This window comes from Micromys minutus (genome assembly GCF_963924665.1).
Source record: "Micromys minutus genome assembly, chromosome: 11".
In the NCBI taxonomy this organism is placed as follows: domain Eukaryota; kingdom Metazoa; phylum Chordata; class Mammalia; order Rodentia; family Muridae; genus Micromys; species Micromys minutus.
In genome coordinates, this window is record NC_137980.1 from 51,996,827 (window position 1) to 52,021,502 (window position 24,676).

The 24,676-nt window shown below is 43.8% G+C and overlaps 1 protein-coding gene and 1 pseudogene across 3 annotated transcripts in view; both read left to right on the plus strand.

Annotated features, from left to right (window-relative positions):
- Positions 1–24,676, plus strand: part of PIGU (phosphatidylinositol glycan anchor biosynthesis class U) — a 68,656-nt gene that overhangs the window by 25,880 nt on the left and 18,100 nt on the right. For both annotated transcript variants that reach the window (XM_080925050.1, XM_080925051.1), the window contains 3 exons: positions 9,242–9,339; positions 21,681–21,835; positions 23,661–23,804. In XM_080925050.1, the coding sequence (XP_080781176.1) occupies positions 9,242–9,339; positions 21,681–21,835; positions 23,661–23,804 (397 nt within the window). The remainder of the gene's footprint in view (positions 1–9,241; positions 9,340–21,680; positions 21,836–23,660; positions 23,805–24,676) is intronic.
- Positions 18,368–18,777, plus strand: LOC308427068 (myosin regulatory light chain 12B-like; annotated as a pseudogene). Its single transcript has one exon. The product of its transcript is annotated as a myosin regulatory light chain 12B-like (transcript).

The window sequence follows — 24,676 nt, forward strand, 5'->3', positions numbered from 1 at the left end:
AATGGCTGTGAGTGCTGGGAATTGAACTTGGGTCCTCTTAATCACTGAGCCATTTCTTCAGGACCTCCCACTCCCTGTAGCGCCTCTATTTGTTTGTTTGTTTATCTGTCTATTTATTTTGAGAAAAGGTTTTGGTATTTAGCCCAGATAGACTTCAGATTCACCATGTAGCCCAAGCTTCTGTGCCTCAGCCTCCTGAGTGCTGGCGTTACGGGTATGTTTCCACTGCCATGCTTGGCTTGGAAATTCTTTAACCAATCTCTACTATTCAGTGTTTAGGTGACTTTCTGGTATTTAGCTACTGAAATAATACTACAATTAGCTTCATCATGTATATCGATTTTTTTTTGCATTTATAACCAGATATTTTCTTAACAATCAGTTCTAGAAATGGAATCTACCAGCTCATGATTTCTTAAATTTGTTGCTAAATTTATATATATATATATTTTTTTAAAGATTTATTTATTTATTTATTTATTTAATGTATGTGAATACACTGCCACTATCTTCAGACACACCAGAAGAGGGCATCAGATCCCATTACAGATGGTTATGAGCTACCGTGTGGTTGCTGGGAGTTGAACTCTGGAAGAGCAGTCAGTGCGCTTAACCGCTGAGCCATCTCTCCAGCCCTAAATTTATATTCTTATAATCCTATAATATCATAGGAATTCTTATTTTTAAATACTGTTGCTTAATCATTTGTATGATCAAGAATACTCATCATGTAACATCATGCATCAGGGACCATCTGTGTACAGTGTACTAACCCTTTGCAGGGTAGCTCATAAGAATGACTTGGCTCTTTAAAAGTTATCCTTCCTTCTGTCTTGCTAATGGTGTTCTTTCTTTAGACCTTTCAGTTTTGTTTGTTGGGTTATTTATAATACTGACAGTCTGGGTGTAGCTCAGTGGTAGAGTGCTTGTACAGCAGAAAGCCCCTGGCTTCAGTCTCCAGTGGTGAAGAAATTCTGACTCTGTTATAAAGGTTGTGATCATTTCTGCAAGAGACAGTTCTTAACATTAAAGAGTTTTTACCGTCTCTATTCTCTACCTCAGTATCTGTCTCTGGATGCTAAGCTCAGATAGGCTGTCCCTTATAAAGATACCTAGTGTCCACCAAAATAAAGGGTATATGCTGCATCAACCAGAATAACTTGCCTTGGGAAATACCACCTTTCTAATTGCTTTGTTTTGTTTTAACATTTTCAGAGGTCTTGTGTGGTTATGCGGGTTAGCTTTAAGCTTTTGGGTTCAAGGGACCCTTCTTGCTCGACCTCCTAAGCATCTGGGATACAGATAAGTGTCACCTTGATCAGTGCTGAAAATGAGATGTTTGTTTATTATTATTATGACTGTTATTTTTGTTATTAGTATTGATATGTCACTTGAAAGAGCTACTTAGAAGTCGAAGGCAGTAGAGTCATAAGTTCAAGGCTTGCCTTTGCTTACATAGTGCAACGGAGGGCCAGTCAGTCAACTTAGACCCTGATTCAAAGATTGAAAAGAAATGTCAGTCAGAGTAGCGCATGCCTGGAACCTCAGGTTTGGGGAGGTAGACACATGAGAGTCAGGAGTTCAAGGTCATCCAGCTAGCCTGGGTTTCATGGAGACCATTTACAAAACAAACCTTAGGAAGAGCTGACAAGGTGGCTTAGCAGGCAAAGGAGCCTGCCACTCAGTGTGACAATCTGAGGACCCACATAATGGAAGGAGAGACACAACTCTCACAAGTTCTCTGATGGCCTTCATATTCCTTCTGTGGATACACAAATAATTTTTTTTTAACCTGGGGGGAAATGGTTCTAAGAAAATCTCAGAGCTATAGTTTTGGTACCACAGAGAGGCTTCTTACTATATGACTTGATTTCTGTTGAGTAAATTTATAGCTATTTTAAAATGTTATACACATGATTTTGTTTAATATTTTATGAACATTGCAAGTTGGCTTAACAAATTTGTATGACCCTCCTGGGAAGCTATTTATCAGTATTTATTTATCTTAAAATGTTTGTATTTTTTTATTCTGCCTTTTGTTTTTGAGACTGTGCCTCTCTATGTAGTTCTGGTTGTCTGGAACTCACTATGTAAATGAGGTTGACATTGAACTCACAGAGATCTGCCTGCCTCTGGTTCCTGAGTGCTGTATTAAAGGCATGTGCTACTATGCCTGGCTTATTTATTCTTCTACTCAGAGCCTATCCTAAAGTAATACAGAAGGTTGGGTATGTAGCTCACTTGGTAGAGCACTTGCCTATCATGTATGAAGCCATAAGTTCAGTTCCTGGCACTGCATAAATTTTGTGTGCTGGGGTTCTTTCTAAAGTAGTACAGACATAAAACATACATCTATCATTTTCTTCATAATTTTCACCTTAATTTAAAAAAAGAGTTTAAGTACTTGGTAAGAATAAAATAAATTGATAGCAAATAAAAAGCAAGTCTTTCTTCACCCTACCCCCATCTCCTTGTCTCATAGACATTTGTTCTGAAGTCTGGCTCTTCCTTGTTGCTGGACATTTGTTTTCCATGGTTGTCTGCTATAAATAGAGACTCTCACAGTGTTCCTAATCTATTAAGATATTTGAAGAATTCTCTCTTAGCTGCATTCTCTCTGAACCACTTTGACTCTTCAAATAGATTAGTAGTGCCTAGCAATGGTTTATTCAGTACAACCGGATTAGCTGTACATTCTTCAAGCTCTATTGCATTGCGTTAACAGTAAAGGTAAAGCTAATATAATATAATTCACTTTCACTTACTTTTTTGGCTTTTTGAGACAAGTCTCATACTGGCCTCTGTTTATTATAGCTCAGATATAGACTGAGATCAGCATGGTGGTGCAGAGATACAGTGAGGTCTGGAAGGAGATTGCTTTGGCTTAGGTCCTCTTGTATCTCCACTTCCTGGTCTGTAAGATGGGGATGTAATCGCAATTGAAAAGCCTGCAGTTTATGGCGTGTGGCATGCTCACAGTTCTGTCTGGAACAGAGTGGTGTTTGAAGTTTCCCCACTCTTGCTTAGACTGCTTTGAGACAGCCTTCCCTGTTAAAAGAGCCCAGTTGGCAAGGGATGTGAATGCACTGGTTCTGCCCCAAGCCATTTCCTCTGCCTCCTGTTGCCTCAGATGCTGGTGCAATTTCCTTTTCTGATAGTCCTATGGGACCTCAGCCCTTTAGGCTGGTATTCTGGTCTGCCCCACTGCCTGGGACAGGTCACCGTGTATGACCCAGTCTCTGACTGTCCCTTGCTACATCAATATCCTGAGCCAGCTCACTGGCTTTGTGTCTCATTCCTACGTCTGTCTGTCTCCTGCTCTGCCCTGCTGTTGTATCACTTATGAGGCCCTCAGGAAGGTGCAGTCCCTAGAGGCACCTTCTTGCAGAGGCTTGTTTTGGCCCCCGCCCTGATACGAAGTTGGAAAACATATTCAGAGTTAGATTGGGTAATGTCATTCCCTGATATAGTAGCTAGTCCTGTATCTACTTAGCTAATTTATCCTGTTTCTGTCCGTGATCAGGCCAAAGGTGAAGTGTTGTTCATGAAACCTAGAACTTATATGGGCCACACTTGCAAATACTAGTAAGTTGTATCATTTGGGGTAAAACTCATATCCCTCTTGTCATAGGTCTTCCTGGTTAGACACTATTTCATTGGAGACCTGTATATATTTATTTTGGGCTATTTTTGGAACTAAGCCCTTCATGCTCTGACTTCTGCCTGCTTGTTGTGACTTTATAAGGTATATTGTAACTTTTAAGTATATCAGGAGTAACACAAAAATATAAAAACCAGGCTGGGGCCGTAGCACAGTTAGTGGAGTGCTTGCCTCAGTGACAGAATCCCTAGCACTTCATAAACTAGAGGTGGTGGCCTCTACCTGAGGACCTAGCATTGGAAAGTAAAGACAGGATGACCAGAAGTTCAAGGTCCCTCAACTGCATTGCCAGTCCAAGGCCAGTCCGAGTGATAGAAGACCCTATTTCAGAAAGGGGGGGGGTATGTGGTGTGAGGGCTCTCTTGTGGATGCTGGTAGCATTCTGCCTCTTAATCTGGGTACCAGGACTCAGTATTTCATAACACTTCATTTATCTTTATACTAATAGCTATGTCTTTCTTTTTCGTTTTTGTTTTGTTTTTGTTTGTTTTGGTTTGAGACAGGATCTCAGATAGTCTAGGCCAACCTTGGACTCACTAGATGGCAGAGATTGACTTTGTGATTCTCCAGCCTCCATGTCCCTTGCCTGGCAGTGCGGGCTTTCTGTACCATCCTAGTCCAGAGTCCCTGCCCCACCATCTGTTAATTGGCATCCCCCCTGTTCTTAGCACTGTTACCTCGAATCCTCCCATCTGAGTGTGCTGTTTCCGCTAATGCTGGGTCTCACTGTTCAAAGTTCAGGTGTCAGCATCCCCCCTGATGGGGGCGTGGCCTGCCTCTGATGTACTACTTACCTATATTTTGTATTGTTTACCTGGAGCTCCAAGGACACATCTGAGTCACTGGTCTTCCTGACACACCCAGCATATGTTTGACACAGAGCAGACTCTGGTGTTTGCTTGTCACAGTTTGTCTGAAATGTTCGATCACATTTTACTTTTTCTCATCTTCCTTGTTCCTTTGCCAACCACATATTGTCTTAACTGGATGGCTTCTCATTCTTCTTACCCTTTTTAGATGTCCTCAAAACATACTGGTCCTTTCTAAGTCTTTGTGCACCTCCATGCCTGTCGTACTGTCTCATACCCAGGCATCAGACCATTGGTTGCAGGAGCATCATGCTGCTACCTCAGAATTCAGGTCTCTGCCATTTTGAGTTCTCAATTGCTCATCTGTAGGCTCTGATCCATTCTAAGGTAAATCCATTCTAAAGCAAATCTGTGTTGTGCTTCTCAGGTTACATTACCCTCTGTTATCTGTGTAGTCCTGGCTGCTGGGGACACTCAGTCTGTAGACCGTGCTGGCTGGCCTTGAACTCAGAGATCCACCTGCCTCTGCCTCCCGAGTGCTGGGATTAAGGGCATGAACCCCTACCTCCAGCTATGTGCTCCTTTTTAAAAGGCTCTCCTATCTGTTACTGATTGACTTTCATTCATCCAGTCACACACATTTGTTGTATGTGCTGCAAAAGGAAGAGACTCAGAATTCAGAAAGGCTTACTGCCCTTGAGAAATTCCCAAGACACATAGGGAAGAAAGGGCAAACTGGCATCCCTAGAGTCTCCTTACAAGAGTTGAAAGGATGGACTGGGGCGGTTGGGCAACTTTAGGTTCTGTATTTAATCTTACTTCTATGCCTTGGTTTCTACATATGTGAAATGAGTAGAATATGTGATTTTTGTCACAATAAATAAGTCCTGTTGAAAGCTGTTGTGATGTTTCCCCGAAGACCTCCTCGAGTCTGGCACCTTCTCGAGGTGGACCTTACACAGTACATGCCACCTAGTAAGGGAGCGGAGCAACAAGTGTTAGCTGTAAGTACTTTTGTTAACTCTGCTTGGGTTCTGCGGCCTCTGAGAGAAGACAGGAAAAGAGCTCAGTCAGAAATAGCCTGAGCACAGACACGGGAATGGAAGGGCTTGCTGCTTTCAGCAGCTCTGCAGTGGGGTAAGTGGAAGGCAGGTGTGTAGGCCCGTGGTGAGAGGCGAGGAGACAGACAGGCACACATGGTGAGGGTCCTGCTTGCTCTAAGTTTCTACTTAATCTGGGTGATGAGATGGGACTTGAGAAGTCTGTCTAGTCCTGTCTATCTACCTATCTAATTTATGTTTTTAGGCTGGCCCTGAACTCACAGAGATTTACCTGCTTCTGCCTCCCAAATGCTGGGACTAAAGGTGAATACACCAGCACCACTAAGGCCCAGCTTTGTTTTTATTTCGTTTTGCTTTTTGTTTTCTTTTCTTTTTTTTTTAAAGATTTATATATTTATTGTATATAAGTACACTGTAGCTGTCTTCAGACACACCAGAAGAAGGCATCAGATCTCATTACAGATGGTTGTGAGCCACCATGTGGTTGCTGGGACGTCTGGAAGAGCAGTCAGTGCTCTTAACCGCTGAGCCATCTCTCCAGCTCCATTGCTTTTTGTTTTCTAGTACAAGGATTTTTATATAGCCCTGGCTGTCCTGGAACTAGTTCTGTAGACCAGGCTGACCTCAAACACAAAGCTAGAGTCCAGTAGTGGTGGCACACACCTTTAATCCCAGCACCTGGGAGGCAGAGACAAGCTGATCTGGTTTTTTTGTTTGTTTTTTTGTTTTTTGTTTTGTTTTGTTTTGTTTTATTAAGAGCCAAATTTATTTATTCATTTTTTGGACTTAAGGAACTCTTCTTGGTTTGAGATGCTTTGTTATAGTCCTTAACCACAAAACAACTATTTCCCCTCTTGATCAATCCCCTAGTTTCTTGCTATCATCAAATTTAATTGGTGTGATTTGGTGCTGAGCACAAAGGGCCTCCATCAGCTTAACATACACAGGCTTTTCACAGCTGGGTGCAGGCACACAGACGGGCTTGGCCCTTGTCTGAGTCCTTGGCAGCTTTGAGAGATCCACATGGTAGGCCATTGTAGATGAGCCTGTGTCCCAGTACTTGTTGTAAAGCAGGATGACTAATTCCAGCGGCCATGCCTTGTTTGCCCATGGCAGTGGCTTATGGGTGAAGTCCAATGTTGAATGCATTTGAGCTTCTGTTGCCACACGACGTAGCAGTAACAGGAACAGACTTTTTGTTTTGTTTTTTGAGACAGGGTCTGAAGTAGCCCAGGATTGTTCCAGCTAAGCTGTAGGTGGTCTTGAGTTCCTGGTGCTCCTGCCTGGCCTTTGGGAGTGTTAACATAGCTGTGCACTGTGGTACATGGCTTAGTGTTTGTAGATTAGTCACAGCCTGTTTTAGAAGAGTCCTTTGGTGTTTCTGTGAAGGAAGGGCCAACTAGAAAGAGATTGCTGAACACTGGTGACAGATGAGAGCAGTGACTTCAGAGGTGGTCTGTGGGCTTGGGGACTGGTGGGGACTGTGCTTGAGGTATCCGGCTGGACTTCATGCCACTTATAGGAAACCAGAACTGAGGCTTCTTGCCTAAGATTCCCATTCGGGCACTGAGAATGTAGCTCAGTGGTAGAGCACTTGCCCAGCAAGGTCATGGGTTGCAATCCCTAGTACTCTGTGGTGCCTGCTGGGGCAGAAACTGAGGTGGTCTCCTCTTTTCACTTTATTTGTAAGCGGTGCTCCACTGGTCGCCAGTTTCCCACAATTGTCATTCAAACTATGGGCAAGGTTAAGGAGTCTTGAGCCTCCTTTTGCCTTTCTCATGAATGCCACCTCCCTATCTCAGGATGACTTAGTTCTGGTTCCAGAGTCTCTAACTCAGTAGGTAGGAGGAGGCCTCTCTTGGTGTCAGGACTTGGCTAGGCCTGTTCCAGTGTGTTACTCCTCGGCGTGGTGGGACAGCCTTATTCCAGGAACTCTGCCCTTTGTCGTTACATCCAGCTTGGTCCTGCTCCCGCCATCTTCCTACCTACTTACTCTGTCCACCACGGTTGTTCTTAGTGTGAAGAATAAGTGTTCAGAATTCTTTTATTCTGCTTCCTTACCTCTTTCTTGTTTCTATTTCTGAGATTAACATGCAGAATAGTGGTTTTATCACACCCTCTCACACACGTGTGACATTACACTTTATCCTCATTCCTCCCTCTCCCCACATCCTAGCTCACCTCCAGTTTGTTCCCCTTCTCCACCAGCTGTATCCTCTTTTTACAATTACATGCACTCCACTACTGCATTTCCCACCCTCCTCAAACTCTTCTTTTCCTGTCACAACCTCCTCTCTGATTCTGTCACACACGTGTTCCTAGCCTTCTCTCCTCCCATGGTGACTATTATGTCTTAGGTGTATAGCTGACTTGAGGGTGACATTGCCCAGTGAATAACGGCACTTGCTGTCAAGTCAGTGTTAGTGTGTGAAGGAGCTTATTGATCACTTCTGTCTGTGTGTCCCTGGAACTGGGGAAAGGTGTAAACTTCCTTGGACTGAGCGGAGTGAGGGAGGAGTGACACACCATTGTGTTTCTTCTTGTGAAGCACCATTGTGGAAATTTGTTATTTTTAGTAAAGAGATGATTCCATTCTCATCAGGGTAACAATTCATGCTGTTATAAATCATAACCATAGTAACCATTGTGATGTGTGCACTTTGAACCATTATATTCACTTGATTTCTAGGTCACTTTCAAACCTGTATTGAAACCTATGGTCTTAGTTTAAATGTACCTTTTTGGAAAGTTCTAGAAAGGAAACAAACATGCTGAGCCTGATGTTGTAAGCTTTATCTCAAGTTTCACGTAACAAGGTTTTGTATCTTCACATCACCAGAGATTCTTTCAGTACATGCATAATGACTACATAGCAGTCCATTTTGTGAAGAGAATAGACTCATTATTAATAAAGAAATATACTCAGCTTATGTGGTGGCTTGGAGGACTTACACAAAAGGATTGCAGCAAGTTTGATGCCAGCGTAGGCTACAGAGTGAAACCAAAAGATAAAACACCAATAATTGGGTTGGAGAGATGGCTCAGTGGTTAAAAGCATTGACTGCTCTTCCAGAGGTCCTGAGTTCAAATCCCAGCAACCACATGGTAGCTCACAACCATCTGTAATGAGATCTGATGCCCTCTTCTGGTATGTCTGAAAAACAGCTATAGTGTGCTCATGTACATAAAATAACTAAATAAATCTTCAGAAAAACAAAACACCAATAATGTGTTTTTATTTAGAACAAAAGAAACATGCAGCTTCAAGATGGTTGTGTTACAGAGTGATGAGCCATGAGCCATGGTCAGAGCCAGAGGGCTCGGTTTCGTAGTTCTGAACTGTAGAGGTTTTATAGCTCTGAACGTCATGGGCAGTAATTGCAGGCTCAGTAACTTGGTGCATTAGACATGGAGGCTAATAGATGTTATGTGTTTGTAAATCTTTGGATTGAGGTTTTATAAAATCTTTCTGGCTCTGAAAAGTTCTTAAGAAACATGTCTGTGGCGTCACAGGTTGCTAAAGGTGGTGGTTTTGACTTTCATGGGAGCTAAGCCCAGTGGTTTCCTCCTGTTTGAGTTTGCTCGGTCCCTCCATAGCAGGAAGCACCTGGCAGGTAACTGAGTTAGGAGTTTCGTGTTGTTATGGACATGCTGAGTGAAGTCCCGGTTGATGAGGCTGGGCGATCCCACACCTTTGTTTCTTCCCACAGGCAGCGTCTTCCTCAGTGCTGTCTTTCTTGCCTTAGCGACATACCAGTCTCTGTACCCAATCACCTTGTTCGCCCCAGGACTTCTCTATCTCCTCCAGGTAAGCCCTTGCTGGTGCCACGGCCCAGTGATACTCACTACATGGCCTGGTCCCTTCTGGGGACAGAGGGGGAGTGGTGACAGGACGGGCCTAGGCCACTAACAGCATTTGGAGCTAGGGATGTACCACAGTGGTTAGATGCTTGCATAGCAGGAGGCTCTGGTTCAATCCCTAATACCACAAAAACAAAACAAACCATTTTTTAAAATGTTCCTGGAATTGGGCCTTGAACTGAAGATGTCTTGCTAGTACTTGAAAAGACAAAGACTAATATGAAACAAAGAAGATTGCAAAGTCATCAAGTTCTAACTGTCTGTCATTGCAAGTGTGTAGAGACAGTTCACTTAGCATGTTTGTAGTTGGAATCTACTAAATACTGTATTTTGTTTCACCTTAATATCCATAGACCTCTCTGAGTTCATTTGAAGTTTTTATTCTTATCAAGAGTACTTGCCTTGTAAGGGTCTTACGGTGATTAAACAGAATGGGAAATTTTAAACTGAGTCTGCTATTTTTCAGTAAGAGTTAACTCCATACTAACGAAAGTGATGGCAGGTTTTATCTTTTTTAAAACGAGACACACTAACTGGTCTTGTACCGTTACCCCTGACTGACCTCTGCACTACTTTGGAACCCAGGCCCCTCTGCAATGGCAAAAACATAGTAAGTGGGCACCCCAGAGCGCAGTGATCAAAGGACACTGGGTTTGGTGCTTGTGACGAATGCACCGCTTGTGAAGCGCTTGTGCCAAACCCCTGCAGACACCATCTCATCTCAATCTTAAAATCTTCATGGGGTAGGTTATGTTTTTAGCCATGTGGTGGCAAAATAGATTTCATTTAGACACATGAATTAAAACCAGAATTTTGGGAGGTTCAGTCACTCACCTCGGCCATCAAATGACAGCACTGAGCTCTGTGCTCAGGCAGTCTCAGCTCATGACTCAGGAGTGTGCTTTCCCACCATCTCTCTTCTCAGCTCATGAAGAACGTACACCTCAAGCTCGGGGCGTGGCTTGGTAGTAGAGCATGACACTCAGCTTCATGAATGGCTGTAGGGCCACACTTGTGCTAGTCAAGTGCTCTCATTAAGCCTCAGTTCTTTTCTTACTTTTAAAAAAATGTGAAATACTATCTACTAAATAAATACTGCGTAATAAATCTACTAAAGCCCACGCTGTCTTTGTACTCACTTGTAAGGCAGGCCTCCTCAGTAACTGGGATTGCAGGCTTGCATTACCAGGCTGAGCTTGAAGTAAATTAATTAATCCTTCTTTCCTTCCTCCCTCCTCCTTCCTTTCTCCCTCCCTCCTCCCTCCCTTCCCCTTCCCTCCCTCACTTCTCCCTCTCTCCCTCCTCCCTCCTTCCTTCCTTTCTTCCTCCTTTCTCCCTCCCTTCCTTCCTCCTTCTCTCTCTCCCTTCCTCCCTCCCTTCCTTCCTTCCTCCTTCTTCCTTTCTCCCTCCCTCCCTCCTCCCTTCCTTCTTCTTTTCTCCCTTCCTTCCTCCCTTCTTTCTCCCTTCTTCCTTCCTCCTTCCTCCTTCCTTCCTTCCTCCTTTCTTCCTTCTACCTCCCTTCTTTCCTCCCTCCCTTCTTCTTTTCTCCCTCCCTCCCTCCCCCTCCCTCCTTCTCCCTCTCTCCCTTCCTCCCTTCTCCTTTCCTTTTCTTGCTTTTTTCTTCCCTTTTTTCTGTGTACCTTCCTTCTTACTCATCTTTTTTGTATATACATGTGCATATGTGTCGTGTGTTAGTATGTGTGTATTCATGTGAACATCCAGAGACCAGAGGAGGTTTCTATCCTGTTCTAGCATTCTCTTCCTTGTTCCCTTGAGACATGGTCTCCATTGAACTTGGAGCTAGGCTAGTAGACAAAAAGCCCCATGCCCCCTAAGTAGTGCTAGGGTTGTGGGGTGTTTGCAGCCATGCCTGGCTTCTTATGTGAGTGTGGGAGTTTGAACTTGAGTCCTCGTGCTTTCGGAGCTTTCTTCCTAGCCAGTGAAAACATTCTCTTATTTTCTAATTGGAGCCAGACTCTGGTGTCACCAGCAGTGCCCACGAGGCTTGAGCTGCTTCCTTGTTTGCCAGCACTGACTTTTCAAGTTAGATTTATAGTTGTCAGTTTAATAGATGATCATTATGTGGTGAATTACTTTGTTTTGATTTTCTTGTATGTTTTTGTTGAATCTAAGCATTTTTTATATAGCAATATGTATTTTGTGTGTGTGTGTGTGTGTGTGTGTGTGTGTGTGTGTGTGCTTGCGCAAGCGTCTGTCTGTCTATGTGTCTGTGTATCTGTGTGTATTTAGGGCAGAAGTCCAACTCCACATTTTTTTTTTTGGAGACAGAACCCCACTATATGGTATTCTGGGTAACTTTGGAACTCACTATGTAGACCAGGCTGGCCTCAAACTCAAGAAATTTGCTTGCTTTTGCCTCCCTAGTGCTAGGATTAAAGGGGTAGACCACCATACTGGACATCTCCACTTTAGTTTTGAGAGTGCCTCTCACTGAACTTCAATGAAGATCACTGATTCAGCTAGACTGGCTGGCCAGCAAGCCCCCAAGATCCACCTATCTCTGCCTCCTCAGAGCTGTGGTTACAGGTCCATGCTAGACATTTTAGGGATGCTGGGGGATCTGAACTCAGGCCCTCAAGCTTATACAACAAGTGCATTACCCACTAAGTTAACTCCCAAGCCCATCTATTTCCTTCTTTCTGTTCTTCCTCCTTTCTTCCTTCTTTCTTTCCTTCTTTTGCTTCATCCCCCCAAATGCTAGGATTACACATGTATGCCACCATACCAGCTGGGTTTTCCTTCATTTTTTATACGCATACCCTTTAGGAAATCTGACCTGAGGCTAGCACGATGGCTCATCTGGTAAAAGTGCTCCAAGTCTAATGACTAGAGTTATATCCCAGAATCCAAATGGGGGAAGAGAACTAATTCCTACAAGTTGTCCTCTGAATTCTACATGTGCACTGTAGCACATGTATGTACAAGTACTTAATACAAATATTAATAAACAAATGTGTTTTCAATGGAGCCCGAATATAGCAGGGTTTACATTTTAAATAGGTATAGAATGAAAAATAGAATTAAATAGAGGATAGATAATAGATTCTATATAGATAATAGATTATAAATAGGTAATAGATACTGTATAGATAATAGATGGTGAATGTTTGGTGATTCTATCATCTCAACCTTTTTTCCATACTTGAAATTTCTCAGAACAAGACAAAAGGGACTGGGTAACAGTTTCTGACATCTTGGTTTGGACACCCTGGGTCTAGCTTTTGTCTCTAGTTTCCTGAATCATAAACTTGCTGGAAAGTCTGACAGCCTGGGTCAGATCCCCTGAACCCACAGTGGAAGAAGCTACCTCATTTCCCAAAGTGGTCTTCTCACTTCCACACTCACACCAAGGCATGAGCTTACCATGCTTATGTATTATGCACATAAACAGACACATATACAAACACACACACACACAATAATAGCAATAATAATAATAAATAAATAAATTTAAATGTAAAATGGGATACTAGCACCTGTTGAAACAGTTATTACATGTTGTGTATCTAGAATACAGTCTAGTGGGAACTTGGTATGCACCTGGCCACAACGTGGTCATGGAACAGACAGTTACCAGCTTGTAAAGATGAGGAGCAATGGTGGTGAAGAAAACTACTTCTCTTCTAGAATCAGAGGAACTCTGAAGTTAGCAAACTTCCTTTTTTGACAACATAAATCTGCCTTCATTTTGCTGGTAGTTTCTAGAAATTGCAAAATGTAGACAGCAGATAAGCTAGTGTTTCCTCAGGCAAAGGCTGTTTTTCTGTTCTCTCTGGAGACACAGGGTCAGAAGCAGGGATGCTGTATCTGGCTCCCTGGTGACTCACTGATGAAAATGATAGTTTGAGTCCATCTGGTCCCCTCCCCCAACTCTGCTCTTCCTTTGACCTTGGCTTGGAGCCTAGTTTCCAAATTAGAGAGATGCTTCCAGTGTGTGATCTGGTAGCATGCAGAATAAAACAGAGAGCCCTGGTATGCCCAGCACTGGAGTCCACAGTGAAAACAAGCCTAGTACACAAGACCGAAAAGCTGAGTTGAGCCCCTCATAGTGATAAATGTTTGTAACTCCAGCACTCAGGTGACTGAAGCAGGGGGATTGTCATAAATTTGGGGCCAACCTGATTACATAAAGGGGTCCAGGCTAGCCTGGGCAACATAGCAATCAAAACAAACCAAACATAAAGAAGTGGGGGGGGGAGAAAAGGCATGAGGCTGTGATGTTGGTGAGGGAGACTAGGGGTCAGCTAAAGGAACAATCCTCCTTGGAGGTTGAACTCAGGACCTCTGGAAGAGCAGTCAGTAAGCTGTCTCTCCAGCCCCACGTGGAATTCTTAAAGCCTTGGACCCAGTTCTCTGTCACTGACAGCAGGTGCCAGGCTCTTTGTAGGCACTCTTTTGATTCTTCTTTTAAAATACAGTCTGACCTCTTGTCTTTGAATTGAAGAACCTACAAGCCTATGCTTTCCATACTTTCCTGTGTCTGAGGTCATGCGTGATACCTCACAAGGGGGTCAGTCCTAGCATGCTTTTCTTGATAATTTGTAATCGCATCTTTCCCTGGCTTTCTTCAAGAGAAGCCCTTATTCAGAATTTTTACATCCTACTCCATTTCCCCAACATTTTATGTTTGTTTTGCTTTCAGGACCGCTCCAGGGCTGAGATGGCAGGTGTGTTAGCTTTTTCCTTTTTATAAATAGGCAAAATACAGGGCAAATCTTGACCATGTGTTTACAGTTCACTATTCGGAGGAAGCCTTGAGCCTCTGGTCCCTCTGCCCCACCAGTTAGCTTCTTTAGCCCTTTGTTATGTTCCAGGCTAGTGAGAGACCCTGACTCAAACAAACAAACAAATAACGGGAAGGTGAGCAGTTCCTAAGGAGTAACACCTGTGCGTACACATATGTGCACATTCACAAAGGCATGATACATACACTCAAATTATGGGAAATGCAAATTTAAGATAAAAATTTTAAAACACAGCCTTTTTAATGAAAATAATTGTGTTTACATGTGTGGGAGGCAAGTGTGTAGGCAGATGCACATGAACATGTATGTATCTGCCTATAGACTCCAGAGAATATTGGCTGATTGCATTGATCACTGCCCACCATATATATTGGGGCAGGATATCTTACTTGAACCCATAATTACCTAATTCGGCTAATCTACTTCAAAGCTTGAGTCTTATAACTGGCTTTTCCCCCTTTTCATATCATGAAAGAAAATGGTTCCTTTGGAAATGTTATAGAGCAGTGAGGAGGGGGACTTCAGTTAAATAAAACTCAGTGTTGGAACACTAGCCTAGCATGTATAAGGCTCTAGGGTTAGTGTCTAGCCCTAAAAAACCCTCTCCCTCCTGTAATGAGGTTTGGACTCTATCAAGAAAAGACCTCAACAAGCAACTTGAGAATAATTGTCCCTAAATGTTTATATATTTTAGTAATAGTATCCATGAACATTCAAACAGGGCCACATTTATTTTGTTTGTTTGTTTTTATTTTGGGACAGGGTCTGTCACTGGCTTAGAACTCAGCAAATAGGCCGGTCCGTTTAGCCAGTGAACCCATGAAACTCCCACGTCTACCTCCCCAGTGCTGGGATCACAAGCACACACCACCACACCCAGTAGAGATTTGCATAAGTTTTGGGAATCAGACTCAGGTCTTTTAATTGCACTATAAGCCCTTTACCAATCTAAACTCTCTCACCAGCCTTTTTGAAGAATTTGAAGCTCTGTCTCCTTCACATAGAGCTTCCCTCTTAACCTTCCCATAGTCCCCATGCTTCATCTCTGTCATACCTGTTACCTGTTCTGCCTGCAGGTATTTGATACGTGTTTTTGTTTGTGTCTATGTATCATGTGCTCACTAAAAGGTATAGAATCAATGCTTGGCCCAGTGAACATCCTTTGTGCCCATGCTGTGGTCTAGAGATGCCACTTACCACTAAAAGAAATGAGTTTCTTAGAGAAATAGTGATTCTAGTACAGGATGATCATGGAATAACAAAATAACCAGATAACAAGCCACCATTCACTACCGAAGTCATCCCAAAAGGACTCAAGATCCAACCTGAAGAGTCTCCCACTGACCAAAGATGGACTCAGTAGGATAAAAATGTCTGGGGCTATGGGACCGAGAGCGAGCACAGTTGGTCGAATACTTGACCTGGCTTCACTCCCAATGCCCCACAGTACCATCAGCTATGATGGAGGAATCTATAATCCCATGTCTGGGGAGGTGGAAGCAAGAGAAGAGGTTCTGAAGTTCCTGGTCATTCTCGGCTGCACAGTGAGTTTGAGGCCAACCTGGGTTACATGAGATGTTGTCTCAGAAAACAAAACAAGGGCCGTGAAGATGGCTCAGCAGGTAAAGGAAAAGCCCGATGCCTAAATTGATACCTGGGTGTCCCCATGGCAGGAGGAGAGAACCAACTCCTGGTAGTTGTCCTCTAACCTCCACCTGTGCCTCACACATGCACAAGTAACTAAGTACACACCACTACACCAGTACAGTGAATGGCTTTTGCATGACATGCACAGTTGACACATATTTGCACAGGCTTAGCACATACACAACACCAGAACCAGCACCACCGCCATCCCCACCACCGCCACTCGCAAATGAATTTCACTGCAAGGCATGGTGATTCATGCCTATAATCTCAACACTTGAGAGGCTAATGCAGGAATATTTCTGTAATTTTGTGACCAGCCGGGGTTATAGAGCAAGACCATCTCAGCCTTGTGTGTGGCACAGAGCTGTAATTGTAATGCTTGGCAGGAGGATCATGAGTTCAAGGTTATCTTCAACTACATAGTGAGTTAGAGGCCAAGCTGGGCTACATGGGATTCTGTCTCAAAAGAAACAAACAAAAATCAAATCTGTATTTCTGGTGCTGGAGAGATAGCAGTGGTTAAGGGCATGTGCTGCTCTTGCAGAGCCCTGAGTCCTAGCACCCATATCATAGATGTTTGTAACTCCAGCTTGAGAGGGACTAAACTCTGGCCTCTGTGGGCACCTGCATTCACAAATGAAAACCTACACACATGCGTATGTGCATATAATTAAAAATAGAATATGTCTTTTTAAAAAGAAAGAAAGATTATTCAGAAAGAATAAAAAGAATGTCAGGCATATATGGTCGCACACGCCTGTAATCTCACCACTACATATATGGTCATACATGCCTGTAATCTCACCACTACATATATGGTCGCACACGCCTGTAATCTCACCACTACATATATGGTCGCACACGCCTGTAATCTCACCACTTCAGTGGCTGATGCTAAAGTATTGACATGAGTTCGAGGCCAGCTAGGGTACAGAGATAGTCTACAACAGAAAAGAATTTCACTTACGCCTTGCTATGTGTGACGGTTTGTATATGCTGGGCCCAGGGAGCGGCACCATTAGGAGGTGTGTCCTTGTTGGAGTAGGTTTATCACTGTGGGCGTGGGTTAAGACCCTCACCCTGGCTGCCTGGAAGTCAGTGAAGATGCAGAATTCTCAGCTCTGCCTGCACCATGCCTGCCTAGGCCGTGTTCCCGCCTTTATGATGAACTGAACCTCTGAACCTGTAAGGCAGTCCCAGTTAAATGTTCTTTATAAGAGTTGCCTTGGTGTCTGTGCACAGCAGTAAAACCCTAACTAAGACACTATGTAACAGGGATAGTCCTTACAATTTAAACTTAAGTTTTTGTAAGTAAACTCAATAAATATTCTTCATTACTTTATCAATTTATGACTATGTTCCCCACAGAACTTACCTTAAAAATAAAATTATACCTTGAATTGGTTCACAATTTATAATTACAAGTTTGCCAAGGCAAAAACATCTGTATTCAAATGTCAGTAGTAATACATTGAATTAAATACGTCACCAAGAACAGGATCCAAACAGAAACTTCCTTGCTTATTTTCTGCTTCCACCTCCCAACAGGGAGTGTTATTGGCATTTGCTCCTATATCTACTTTATGAAACTCCATTCTTTTCAAAACAAACTATTCTTTAAGAATCTTTTGTTAAGATTTATTCCTGTATGGGTGTTTGCTCCACGTGTATAACGGTACTACATGCCTTCAATGCTCACAGAGGCCATGAAAGGGTATTGGAACTTATTAGAACTTCCGGTTCTGGAAATCAAACCCGGGTCCCTAGGAAGAACAGCCAGTGCTCTCATCTCCTTAGCACCTGGAAGACCGTCTTATGATGATGGAGAATGTTCTGTGTCTACCTGGTCAATACAGTAATCAGTGCACACAAATACAGTAGCCTAGTCTACAGAAAAAGTCCCAGGACAGCCATGGTTGGGACTAAAGCACTGAAATTTATTTGTATTTTCCATTAATTTCAGATAGAGACAGGAGGCTTAGTGACAGCACACTCAAGGGAAGAAAGATGAGTGTCAGAGTAGAGCTGGATAGAGGCAGGCTTCGAGATCCGCCCTGCGGGGGAGCAGGTCCTTACCTGTTTTACATCCTGTCTGTCTCCTGCAGTTATAGAATGCATGTGATATGAAAGTGGAAGGGAAATTCTGCAGGGGAAGTAAACCAGGCAGAGATGGACAGGGAGCGGGGAAGAGACAAATTAGAACGGTGACAGTGACACATGGAAATGCCATAAGGAAAGATGGGTGTAATGGTGCAGCTTGTAATCCTGGCCCTTGGGGGAGAGGCAGCACCCATGTGGTGGCTCACAACCACCCACAATTACAGTTCTAGGGGATCTAACACTTTGCTCAGCACCAGACATATACATACTCACATGCATGCAAAACACGCGGACACATAAAAGAGTCTTAAAAGAAGGAAAACACTGACAGCCTCCAATGGTCACAGTCACTGGTTGGGTTCTCTCGTGCGTGCAGCTTCAGGTCAGATTTGAACCGCCACCATGTTGAGACCAAGACCACCAAGAAGTTCCCTCTGCGCAACATTCAATGTGTTCACCATGTTTGACCAGTCCCGGATCCAAGAGTTCAAAGAGGCCTTCAACATGATTGACCAGAACCGGGATGGTTTCATTGATAAGGAGGTCTTACACGACATGCTTGCAGCCTACCTGGACGCCATGATGAACAAGGCCCCAGGCCCCATCACCATGTACCTCACCATGATTGGAGAGAAGCTGAACTGCACTGACCCTGAGGACATCATCAGAAACGCCTTCGTTTGCTTCAATGAGGAAAGCCACAGGCACCATCCAGGAAAATTACCTGAGGGAGCTGCTGACCACCATGGGCGACCGTTTCACAGATAAGGAAGTGGATGAACTGTACAGGAAGGCACCCATTGACAAAAGGGAATTTCAACTACATGAAGTTCACACGCATCCTCAAGCAGGGAGCAGAAGACAGATGACTGCAGAGCTGCACCTGACACTCCTTACTTCCTTACTCACTGTGTCTCAGACACACCCCCATAGGACCGACTGTGTGCCACTTAATTTCTCAGACACCCTCTCTCATAGGACCTACTGTGTGCCACTTAATTTCTCAGACACCCTCTCTCATAGGACCTACTGTGTGCCACTTAGTTTCTCAGCCTTTCCTCTTTTTTTAATGTTTTCCAGACCCTTTCTGTCACTTGTCATGTGTATAATCAGACTGGAACAGGGACAATGTTGTAAATTGTACTGAAATGAGATGCAAATAAAAATCAACCAGTGTGAAAACCCAGGAAAATATATCCGTATTTCTGGTTTTGCTGGATTTTTTTGTTACATTTTTATATAATAAAAATGTTATTTTAAAATAAAGATTATGCTGACTCAAGTGGAATATTAAAAGAAAAAAGAAAAAGAGGGGCTGGAGAGATGGCTCAGTGGTTAAAAGCACTGACTTTTTCCAGAGCTCCTGGGTTCAAATCCCAGCAACCACATGGTGGTTCACAACCATCTGTAATGGGATCTGATGCCCTCTTCTGGTGTGTCAGATGTTAGCTACAGTGAACTCATATACATACATAATTAAATATATTTAAAAAAAACAAAAAGAAGGAACATACCATAATGAAACCAGTTCTGGGTTTTAGTAATAATTATAGCTCTGCCTATTCTATAACTGGTTTTATTTTTATCTTATTTTATTTTTTGAGACAGGATTTTACACTGTAGCCTATGCTGACCTAGCACTTACTCTCTAACCCAGTCTGGCTTTGAACTGAGCAATCCTCCTGTCTCAGCCTTTCAAGTGTTGGGATTAACAGGTAGGAACCACCATACCCACCCAGTTCTATGCAGAACTTGATACAGGTGAACAAAAGTCTTCTCTATGCTACGCTCTTTCCATGCAGTCTGTCTGAGACTCACTGGTGCTTTTACGTATGTTCCTTTTCATTAGGTGAGCTTCCACATGTGCAGCTACTCCGCACTTGGCTTTCCTCAGCCTCCCTAGTGGACTTTGTGTACAGTGCACACACAGAGGTCAGAGGGCAACTCTCAAGAGTCAGTGCTCTCTTTCTTCCTTGTGGGTCTCAGGGGTCAGATTCTGGTTGTCAGACTTGGCCCCCTGTGGTAATAAGTTCCTTCAGAGAGATAATTTGAGATTATGCGAGTCTGTTTCCTCTCAGAATTCCACCCATTAATATTTTACTTGTTTTTTGAGATAGGGTCTCTCTGTGTAGTCCAGGCTGGACTCTTAAGAGTCCTCTTACCTCAGCCTCTGTAGTGCTGAGATAGCTGAGGTGTGAGCCACTGTCTGTGCCCTTTTTTGTCCATTGAGCTATGCTTTTATTTCCTGTGGAAGGCAGAGCAGTAGTAACTTAAGCCCCCATCAGTTAGTTTTAAACGGAGTCCCAGAGTAAAAAGATAAAGTTTTTACCATTGTGTTTCATATTTGCTTTTATGCGGCGAAACAGGAATGAGGTCTCATGTAACTCTGGCTGGCCTGACACCCAATATGTAGACAAAGTTGGCCTTAAACTCATAGGATCTGTCTGCCTCGGCCCCCTGGGTGTGGGATTAAGGGCCTGTGCTGTCATTCCCGGCTTCTGTTTGCTTTGAACATATTTGTGGAACACTGTAAGCAGCGCCAGTGAGATGGCTGGGTCGGTACCTGCTGCCAAGTCCAGGAACCCAAGTCTGCCCTCTGGGGCCCACGTAGTGAAAAGCCAGAGCCAACTCCTGTAATTGTCTTCTGACGTCCACAGGCATGCCATGGCACGTGTCCAGTCTACCACCACACATACAAAATAAACAGGATATAATTTATATAAGTCCTGTTTTTTCCTTTCTACTTATCTATCCATCCTGTTTTTGAGACAGGGTTTATCTGTGTAGCCCTGGCTGTCCTGGAACTCACTCTGTAGATCAGCCAGGCCTTGAACTCCCAAAGACCCACCTGCCTCTGCCTCTTGAGTGTGATGACACACACATGCCACTGTGCACATAAGGAGGTCAGCGGGAAACTTGCAGAACTTGATTCTCGCTTCCGCCATGTGGATTAGGCTTAAGCCAGGCTTGGTGGCAAGTGCTTTTAGCTGTCAAGTCATTCTGCTGGGCCATGTATATCCTAATATGTCTCATAAAACGTTTACACTTAAATTTCTACATATATAAATAAGACATAATATTGTTGGGTGTAATCTCGAGGTAGCGTAAGCATTTTCATTTTCTACTGGTCATTTGGCAGTTTCCTGCCATCCCCTTACATGTTTGAGATTAGTTTATGTCGACACAATAGGCGTGGTTTGAATGACATCACTGGTATGCCATTGTCCCATTGCACACCTGGAGCATAGTGGGTCTGAGGCAGAGGATGCATTGGTTTGTTTGTTTGCTTTTTGAGTTCCTGGTTGTCCTAGAACTTGGTAGACCAGGCTGGCTTTAAACGCAGAAACCCACTTGCCTCTGCTTTCTGAATGCTAGGATTAAAGGCGTATGCACCACAACCGCCCAGCCCAAGATGCATTCTTAATACCCTTTTCAAAACACACGCACACACAAATAATTCTCTGGTTTAAGAAAAGGATCATTGCCAGGCAGTGGTGGTGCAAGCCTTTAATCTGAGGACTCCGGAGTCAGAGGCAGAGGTCTCTGAGTTCAAGGCCAGCCTGCTCTACAAAGAGAGTTCCAAGATGGCCAGGGCTACCCAGAGAAACCCTGTTTCGAGAAAATAAAACAGAGAGGAAACAGAAAAATTGTAAAGCTGTGTCATGGCTTGGTTTTATCAGAGGGATCTTCATGCATAAGCTGATAGCTGGTTTGGTTTTGTTTGGTTTTGTCCTGGGTGTCCCTAACTGTTCTGTTCTGGCCTCTCTTTTAGCGGCAGTACATCCCTGTGAGAGTGAAGAATAAAGCCTTCTGGATCTTCTCTTGGGAGTATGCCATGATGTACATAGGAAGCCTGGTGGTAATAGTTTGCCTCTCCTTCTTCCTTCTCAGCTCCTGGGATTTCATCCCCGCAGTCTATGGTTTCATGTGAGTACAGACCTCTCTATAGAAAATTTTGGAAGCTAATTTGGTTTTCATAGCTCCTGGTGGAATCAGAGGGAGAAAACTCTGCAGGCAGTGTTTACTATGAGGGTACTCATACTTTAGGAGAGCTTCTGACTGCCAGACTGCTGGCCTGTCTCTAGGGGTTCTGATTAAGTAGGTGTGAGGTAGGCCAATGGGTGACATGTACATATCACAGTGGGGATGAACTAAAGGGTAGAACTCTTGTTGGGGACTCTGGGCTATTTCCCTGTGGTAAATTCGAAGCACACTAACTTGCTCACTTTGAGGTTTTTTGTGTTTTGCCCTGGATAGATATCCATAATACCTGATGAATAGTTGTTCCTGGCCTTCTACTGAGCCAAAAATTCTCTCCTTTTTCTTTTCCCTCAGAAAAGGAATGTCCTTGTTATAAGACAGTCTTGAACTACGAAAGCATAGTGTCATGCACCTGTAATCCTAGCAGTTGGGAGCTGGAGGCAGGAGGGTCAGGACCAGAAAAAAAAAATGTTGGAATATATTAAATTCATCTGCAGCCTGGGCTGTATTGCATGGACCTTGTTTCACCCCCCTCCACACACACACATACACACACACACACACACACACACATACACACACACACCTGCCTGCCTCTCGGGGTTAGGAAACACACACACACACACACACACACACACACACACACACACACACCTCTGCCTGCCTCCCTGGGTTAGGAAACACACACACACACACACACACACACACACACCCCACAGGAATCTGCTTATAAATAAAATGATCATGATGGGGCAGTAGATAGTACGCTTGTCACTGCCCAGCCTAGTGCCCCTTGCTGCCTTCTTTCTTTAAAACACACACACGCACTTGCATGCTTAGAGAGCTCAGGTTCTGGAAGTTCTGAGTTCCATCCCCAACATTGGAAAACAAAACCACAAATGTTTTCTTTTGTGCATTTGTGTGTGTGTGTGTGTGTGTGTGTGTGTATACATTTAGGTAGCATGGACTTCGGAAGAGCCAGTATTGTTGCCAATTCTTCTATGATTTAAGTAGACAAAAGTCTTCCAGATAAACTTAAAACTTTTCAAATGAGTTTTGTGGCCTTGGTATTTTTGCACAACCTGCTGATAGCTCCTGAAACGCTTGGAGAATTCGGCCGCAGGCTCAGGCATGCAGATTGATTTCTGGCTCTTGCTATGGGGATATGGAACAAGAATTGGGAGGAGCACGCTTACAGAGCTTGTTCCTCTGGGCAGATCTTTCAAATGCCCAAAATAGATTTTGTTTATTTAAGTCTCCTTCCTCTTGCAATACTGGGTAGCTCCTGGTTGTAAACTGGCCTAGTGTGGTGAAGAGGGGCTGCTCTCTCTGTTGCTAGGATGGGTCCCTTTCTCATTTCAGATTCTTTTAGCTTGGTTTTGTTTGCTTGGCGTTTCCCTTATGTAACTCATTCTAATCTTGCATTCAGTATCTACCAAGAATGATTTTAAGCTTTGATCCTCCTGCTTTTACATTTGGGTTTAATGGAGTTCTGGAGTTTGAACCCAGGGGATTGTGCATTCTAGGCAAGCACTCTACAACTGAGCTGTTTCCCAGTCCTCAGCTAATATACATTGTAGCTTCTATTCTCTGGATCTTTAGCCCTCCGTTTTGTAAATTATCCATAAGGGGCTATCTGGAGAGCTCTTTATGACTTTTAAAGGAATGGTGCTATGCTTGGTCACCTAGTACTGGCCTTGAAGGAAAAGCAGGGCAAAGCCAACCATTTGTAACTCTGCTCTCTTCTCTCCCTGTGTTTTCTTAATTTCAGACTTTCTGTTCCAGATCTCACTCCAAACATCGGTCTTTTCTGGTACTTCTTTGCAGAGATGTTTGAGCACTTCAGCCTCTTTTTTGTCTGCGTGTTTCAGATCAACGTCTTCTTCTACACAGTTCCATTAGCCATCAAGTTAAAGTAAGTGTGAAGCCTGTTGCTTATCTGTCCACCCTCCCCACTGTGCCTGCTGGCACCTGGCAGTACCGTCACACAGAACCACACACCGTCAGGCTTCTGGCTTTGTTGATCAGGTCAGCAGTTGATAGTCACACCCAAGTACAAGCTGCGAGGAGGAGCCCTGGGCTCCCCCTGGGCTCACCTGAAGGTGCCTAAGGCCACATCACTACTCACTTTCGTCAGCATTTCAGGCAGGAGCAGAGGTTACACTGAGGATGGCTTTGTGGAAAGTGGATCTGGTTGGATGTTCTTGATCAACAGACCAATTATGATTTATCCCAAGGACTCTAGTTGGGTTATTTGGAAGGCTGGGCATGCACAGCCCTTTTTAATCTCCTGGTCAGTTTTCCTGAAATGGTGCTTAGAGTGCAGTTCATTTCTTCAACAGAGCTGTCATGGACCTGTGTAGCTCTGTGGAATAGGTTGATAACAAACTCAGGACTTGGAGGCCAGCATCCTCTCACCACTGTCATTCCATCGCATAGTTGAGGACTTCTCGCTTCAGCTTGCAAGCAGTGGAGCTGGAATTCAGGCATAGTTTGTCTGACTCCAGGATCTGTATTTATCCTCTTGGGCCATGCCAAGCTCCTAAGGAGAACACTGCCGTGGTCCCAGACGTGTTCCATCCATTACCCTGGCTTTGGAGCAGCTGATACAGTAGGCATCTAGCTCTTGGGCAGAAGTCAGCCTCTGCTTGTGTCGGGCTGTTCTGAGGGATAGATAACGGCCTTTCCCTCCTAGTTTCCCTTTAGCTCTTGGTCTGCTTTCAGAGGGCCACTGTGGGATGAGCCATGTTCCCCATGCTGTCCTCACCTTTGCTGTGAGAATGTGAA